The sequence below is a fragment of the Delphinapterus leucas genome, chromosome 12, assembly GCF_059928025.1.
Source record: "Delphinapterus leucas isolate spDelLeu-1000000601 "Yukka" chromosome 12, BTC_Dleu_Yukka2, whole genome shotgun sequence".
Taxonomy (NCBI): domain Eukaryota; kingdom Metazoa; phylum Chordata; class Mammalia; order Artiodactyla; family Monodontidae; genus Delphinapterus; species Delphinapterus leucas.
The window spans coordinates 71,814,538-71,821,591 of NC_143140.1; the positions used below are offsets into that span (position 1 = coordinate 71,814,538).

Consider the following 7,054-nt stretch of genomic DNA (forward strand, 5'->3'; position numbering starts at 1 on the left):
GAGGCTTAAATTCCACATAGAGTCAACTCTTAAAACAAAATGAAGAGATGTGGTTTTAAGACTTTTAAGTCCTATAATTTATCAAACTGCAATAAAATTTGGTATATGGTATGAACTTAAAGATTTCTGAAGCAAAATTATTACAACCTGATTTTTATGTCATGCCTATATATGCAACCCATCAACCACAAATTCCTTACACAGAGGCAGAGGGAAATGACAAATCAAGATGCATCTACCACAGCTTGGCTACAGAAAATGAAACATGTATCAGGGAAAACATCAGAAATGCCAAGTCTTACCCATTTCAAATTTCCACTGGCCAGACACTGTGAAGAACTAATAAGTACCACGGACATTAAAACACTTTCATCAGTTCCCTCTTTTATATATACTCACTTCAGCATTCTAGGCAAGATTCTCCTCTTCAAATCTCCCAAAGTGTGTAAAAGAAATCAATTCCAGTTTCAAAATAGCATATCAACTAATTTCAAGTCTGTGTGGCTACTTTCTTGAGGATGTGGCTGGACAGAGTGGCCATCCCTACACTGTAGCCTCTCCTTTGAAAACCCCAATTCAATCATTTCCATGGTGAGAACTAAAATCCAGGCATTAAAGTGATTTGTTCAAGGTCAGGGCTGGAACTTGCCTTCCATGTTTAGTTCTCCTTACATCAACTTCTCACACTCTTTTAGAGCTCTGTCAAAATGCCTAGCTCGAATTCTCAAGATACTAAGACTCTAACTCTGGCCTACTGTCTAAAAAAGAGAAGACTAAAAGTACATTATGATATAGGAAAGAAAAAAATTTTAAGTAAATATGACAGACACTACAGAGAGCCATGAAGTATGACTTCTTTCACAAACAGTATGTTTTTCAACTGTGTATAGTAAAGTGTCTGTTCAAGGTAAGATTATTTTTATAGTTTGTTATAATTTTTTTAGTGATTACAAACAAACAGACAAAATCACTACTCCAGAACAACAAACCTGACATTTATTTCATTAAGTATTAAGTTTGTAACTTTCAATGCATAAATGAGGCTCTGCTTCTCTATTCTAATCCTATCTCTAATCCGATCACATAATTGAACAAATTTCAAGAGAGACAAAATGGTTTATGTTTCATTGTCATCACTTTTCCTCCATTAAACTAACGTGTTATTCAAATATTCTACCAAGATATTGCTCAACACAAATGAACTGAAAGATTTTCTCAGCCTCATTTATAGGATGCATTGCTTATTATCTTCAATAAAAGAACAGTTAGTACTAGAACCTTTTATCAAGCTATTATTCATTCAAAGTCTGTATGAAGTTTTAAAGCTTTTCCCAAAGATGAAATTTTAAGTAAAAGCTAGAAAAGCATACTGATTAGTGTGGTAAATAGCATACCTTCCCTAATGTTTAAAAAACAAAATAATTCTGAAGATTATTTTTAAGCCACTGAATATCTTCTCGCTCAGCAGACAGCAAAATTCCTCATGACTAAATCCTATGAACCAGACTTTTCTCCCCCTCGTCCTGTTCCTCTCTGGTGTGGAGCATAATTCTATAAAGCTTTAGCTCACTCGCTTTAGCTATTAACACACTGTCTCCCCAAAACAAACTCTTAAACTCAGAACAGGTTTTACTCTGGTATTCCAAAACAAGTGTAATGAACGTTTCTCAAGATGTTTGACAGTTGTAGCAATGTAAAACTCAGGATACCAACTACAAGAATCTTCCTATTTCTCGTAAGTGGCTGTTTCCAGACATCATCATACATAAAATTATTTATTTTGCAAAGGAAGAAATCCACATATAACTCAAAATCAAATAATTTTAAGTCTCTACTCTTCGTAAGAACTATGGGCAAACCAATCACATGAACAGTGAAAAGCAGGAAAGAGCTGAGAGGTGGCAAGAAATAATGGTAAAGGAGAAGTACTCTATTCACTAACTAGTCATTTTTGTTTGTTTTGTTTTGAATTTTTGAATTTTATTTACTTTTTTATACAGTAGGTTCTTATTAGTCATCAATTTTTATACACATCAGTGTATACAACTAACCAGTTATTTAACTTCTCTGCCTATCAAGTTCCTAGTTAATAAACAAGAATACTCCTCACTTCTCAGGGTTCTTACAAGGATCAAGTGAGCTCCTGCATGAAAATGATCTGCCCAGTAAAAGAACATAACAGGCACTCAATAAACGCCAGCTCCTTCCTCCTTCAGTTCTGGGCCCTCTGTTCTTTGTCCTCTATACTCATTCCCCCAGATGACTCAGCCTTCTCATGACTTTTATTAACAAATGCTGAAAACTACCACATCAGTCAAAGCCCTGATGTGTAAATGCATGCCTACCGTGTGAGAAGCCGTCTGGCCTCTACCTCCAAGATACTCAGGTGATAAAGAGGAGAGACCCCAAACATGTGAATTTCACTGTAATAACCGGCACTCAGGGTAGACAAATCACACATTTCCAACTATCCCCTGGAGATTTGCACTGCCGTCTCAAAATGCCTGAAATCAAACTCATTATCAACTTTTTAAAATCAGGCCCTCTTCCTGCCCCTTTTCTAATTGTGAGTGGTGTCCAACAGACAGTACACTTGCCCTACTCTTCTCTCATCAAAATATCACCAGACAACCCAAGCCCATCAAGTCTACCTTCATAATCTCTTTATGAGATTTTGAAGCCTCATTTTCTGTCCCACTGTCACCACAAGAGTCCACATCACGTTTTCTGAATCTCGGCACTGCTGACGTTTTGGGGCAGGTGATTGTTTGCTGTAGGGGCTGTTCTGTGCATTGCAGGCTGTTTTAGCAGCGCTCCTGCCTCTACCTACTAGAGGCCAGTAGAACTGCTCCCTCTCCCTGAGTTACAACAAGCAAAACCGTCTCCAAATGCCTCCTGGGGGGCAGAATCACGCTCCCCGCAGTGTCCCCCACTCCCACATTTGAGTCCCATAGTCCAGTATGTGCGAGACAATCAGTCCCCAAATTTGTCTCCAGTTTCTTTCCTCTACTTCCAGACGCTCTGATCTTCTAAATGCCTCCTAAAGCACTGCTTTTACGAGTCAGTTCTCTTAAATCTACAGTTCCCTGCCACCTTCACAATTAGTTCAAAGCTCTCCACCCAGCCTTGATAATCTGGTCTCAATGAAACATTATCCCACAAAGCACCTCACATTGTGGCTACCCAGCAGCCCTTCAATAACACAGACCTGTTCATCCAGCCCCTCCTTTCTGTTCTACTGCTGTCACCCTGGTTTGGGTGCCCAGTACCTAGCATCCATTCCGGATCACTGTTCGAGCCTCCTTCCCCACCCTCTACTCTCTCCTTCACTCAAAGTCAAAAACTATCATTGGGGCTTCCCTGGTGGTGCAGTGGTTGGAAGTCCGCCTGCCGATGCAGGGGACACGGGTTCACGGGTTCGTGCCCCGGTCCGGGAAGATCCCACATGCCGCAGAGCGGCTGGTCCCGAGAGGCCACAACAGTGAGAGGCCCGCGTACCGCAAAAAAAAAGAAAACAAAAACAAAACAAACAAAGAAAACTATCATTGAGTCTCCATTGCCTACTGAAATATGAAATCTGTCTGTTCTTTAGAATCTTTCCTACCGTGGTCTCTTTCTGACTCTACGTTCCAGTATCCCCAAAACATACTCTAGCTTCAGTAAAACCTATCTGTCTGCTAGTCCTTGCAAAGGCTCCTTCCCACACTTTCCATCTTTGGTCGTGTTTTTTCTCAGCCTGGAAGTCCTCTTCATCCCTCCACACTAATATAAGGTCCACCTGAATTAAGTCAAGAGGCCTTTCCTGCTCATACCCTCCTTTATCCTCTCTTAGGGCATTCACATTGCTTTATGTTACACATGTGTATTCCTGTAGTTTACAAGGCCCTTGAGAACTTCTTACTCCTGTTTTGATGCCCTGCAATGCCTCGCCCAGTGCTAAGTAAAAACTAAACATTACACGTGAGTTGCCCCAAATGTTTCCCGCTTAGGAAGCAAGGGAGGGCTGTGTTTTCAGACAATGCTGAACTTCCATAAGGGAATTGTCCATATTCCTCTTTTGTTCCACATTTTATGTGTTAGGCCAATTTTTAAGTTAACTGCCTGCAAAATACCCAGAAAGCTATAAGAATTCTGCTTCTGCTTCAGGGAGTTCCCAGTTTCCAACGTGTAACTGAATCCTGACTATTTACGCTATTTAAGTTCTCTCTTTATACAAAAAGGCAACAGAAATTTATTTTTGAGTGTTAATAAAATTGAGCACAACATGAAAATAACTTGGATTGGATTAAACATATTTTAAGCAAAGGTTAATTAATGCTAATTTGCATCCTGAATAACATAAAGTCTTCATGCACTCTTTTTTTTTTTTTAACAACATGCACTCTTAAAAATATGAAAGTCAGTTTATTTCAGCTCCCCCCACCCCAGACATAATAAGCCAAATAGAACACAAGAGGTTTCCCCTTAATTTTAGTTTTTTAATGACTTGAAAGTATTTCTACAAAAAGAGCAAAATCATTAATGAGCATGTTCTGACCAGACCTACTCCTATAAGTGTAACTCCAAAGCCATATGGGGAGCGTAGAGTACCCGCACAGCCGCGTACCCCGTTTTGTATGCCCTTGAGCTAAGAATGATTTTTACATTTTTAAAGGGCTGTAAGAATGAAAACAAAGAATATACATAAAGAGACTGTATGTGGCCAGCAGAGCGTAAAATACTTACTTTGTTTTCAGCAGAATGAATATGAGACTCCTAGCTGTTGGTACGTAAGACACCGAACTTTTCCTCCCAAAATTTTTAAAAAGCAACGTAAAACAAACAAGATTATGCGAAAAGAGAGAACTCATTCAATTTAGTCATAGCTAGTGCACAGGTAACTTCTAAAACAGAGGCCTTGGGGACATTTTTATATTTCCCAGAATTTTTGTTAGAAGCACACTTACGCTTGAAAAGTTGAGAGCGCTTGGCCCAAAGCCACACTGGGGGTTAACAGAGTGCGGTCAAGGACCCAGGTGTGAAAAGTCCTCATTCAGGGCTCTCTGCAGGGCACTACATCATACCTATGCACGTGGCTCTAAGTTCTGGAGATCTGGATAACTGGCTTGGATCACCATAAAGATGAAGCTTAAAACCTGTTCCTGATATGTTGTTTAGACAGACTCTCACTAGCAGCTTTGCATCATTAAACACAGAGTAACATCAACGCTCACCACATATATTAGAGAGAACTTCCAGGAAGCCTTCTATTTTAAAAGCAGACGTGATGAAGAAAGCTTAAAACTTACTCTGCTTGCTCCTCTAGGGCTACAGATTGAGGCAAATATGCACCTTTGACTTCCAGTTGCTCAATACTTACCTCCCAACCCAATCCACAAATTCCACCAAGGGCTATCGAATGCCAATCGAAAAACTATCCAGTTTACATCAGCCACGCATCCTATAAAGTTCTTTTCATAGCTACTTGCAAACTACTAGCTAAAAGTTCTAATTTTTTAATCTCCCTAAGAATTGAGCTTCCTTAAAATATATAAAAGTAGGTACCAGGATCTAGGATTCAAAGACATGGTTAACAATCCAAGATCTTTCATCTGAAGTTGCTCTTCCAGTGTTGAAAAACACATTCTGAGGGGCAGCCGAGAGATACACGACTTACGCTCTCCAGAGATAATACACAGACCCCCCCCAACCCCACCCCCATCGTATCTTTGAATGACTTTTGTCCTCGAAGAGCGACCCCCTTCCCCTCGCGAGTCCGGGCCTTCCGGGCACCTGCGGCCCCGGTCCGCAGCGGAGAAACCCAGGGAAACCTGCCCACCGCCGGCCCTTCTGGAAACGGCGCCCACTCCCACCTCGAGGAGGCTGGCGGCTGGAGGCCCGAGCCGCCGGAAAGCGACACCTCGGCGGCCGGCCGACCCCCTGGACGCGGCGGACGGGGACGGCGGCGGCGTTACCTGGTGGACCACGTCGTTGGGCAGCTGTGCGGCCCGGAACAGCTCCAGCACCCGCCCGTGGGCCGCCACCTTCTTGGTGCTCTCGCTGTCGCAGTAGGAGAAGAGATCCGAGTAGTATTTCTGCTCCGCATCGCTCAGCGTTAAACCTTCCATCTTCGCCTCCGCTCACAGCCACCCCGCCCCGCATGCAACACCCGGGGCCCGGCCCCGCGACGCCGGAACGGCGGGGACTGCGCGCCGCCCGGCCGCCTCCTCCTTGCCCCCCGAAGCGGCGGGGAGCCCCGGCCTCGCGCGCGCGCCGGGGGCGTCCGAGCCACAGGGCCCGGAGGTCGCGGGGAGGGGGCCCGGCTGGGCTCGGCGCGCCGCCGCCTAAGAGGCTCCGCCTCGGCGGCCGCGGGGAGGGCGCGGGGAAGGAGGCGGGGGCCGCGGCGGCGCGAGGCCCGGGCGGACTCCGCCACCGCCCCCGCCGCGGGTTCGAGTCTCCCCGGCTCCCCGCCGCTTCCCCCCAGACTTCCCGCCTCGCCTGCCCCTTCCGTCCACGCCCCCGGAGAGGCAGCACTTCCCGGAAAAGTTGTGGGGCTCCTAAAGTTTCGGGGGCTCTAGGCTGAGCGCGGCCGCCGCTCCGCCTCCCTCCGCCGCCATTTACTGCGCCCCGGCCCGGCCCCCGACGCGACCGCACCAACACTGACAGCGGCTGCCGCGCTCCAGACCCGGATGTGAGGCCAGGAGGAGAGAGCGCGAGAGGGAGAGAGAAACACCCACCGGGCTGGCTCGGCCGCTCCCTGGAGAGGGGGCTGCAGCGCCCCCTGGTGGCCGGGGTCCCGCGGCGGAGGGCCGAGCCGCCCTTGGCGCCCTGCAGGAAGAGCTGGGACCCCCGGGAGCGGAGACCAGGGGGGAACAGCACGCCGCCCATTCAGACCAGGAGAACTTAGAAACCGGCTGTAGTTTGGATTGTTTCAAAGCTTCTGGCACTAAACGGTTAATAAACATTACGTGAAAGGGGAACATTGTTCAGGTTATTACTGTATGCGTCGCGTTTTGAGGTCAGATGTTACTGAGGATTAATTCAATATTTCTTTGTGCTCTGAAGGGCTAGGAAC

At 45.6% G+C, this 7,054-nt stretch overlaps 1 protein-coding gene across 11 annotated transcripts in view; it reads right to left on the reverse strand.

Moving 5' to 3' along the window:
* Window positions 1–6,639, reverse strand: part of REPS1 (RALBP1 associated Eps domain containing 1) — a 73,280-nt gene extending 66,641 nt beyond the window's left edge. For 3 of the 11 annotated variants that reach the window (XR_016395235.1, XM_022557829.3, XM_089922053.1), the window contains exon 1: window positions 5,955–6,639. Coding sequence is in view for 10 of the 11 variants with exons in the window: in XM_022557829.3 (XP_022413537.1) it covers window positions 5,955–6,107 (153 nt within the window). In the remaining variant the exon portion in view is untranslated. The remainder of the gene's footprint in view (window positions 1–5,954) is intronic. The other 8 variants (XM_022557801.3, XM_022557834.3, XM_022557824.3 and 5 more) reach the window with 4 other exon arrangements.
* Window positions 6,640–7,054: the final 415 nt, after the last annotated feature.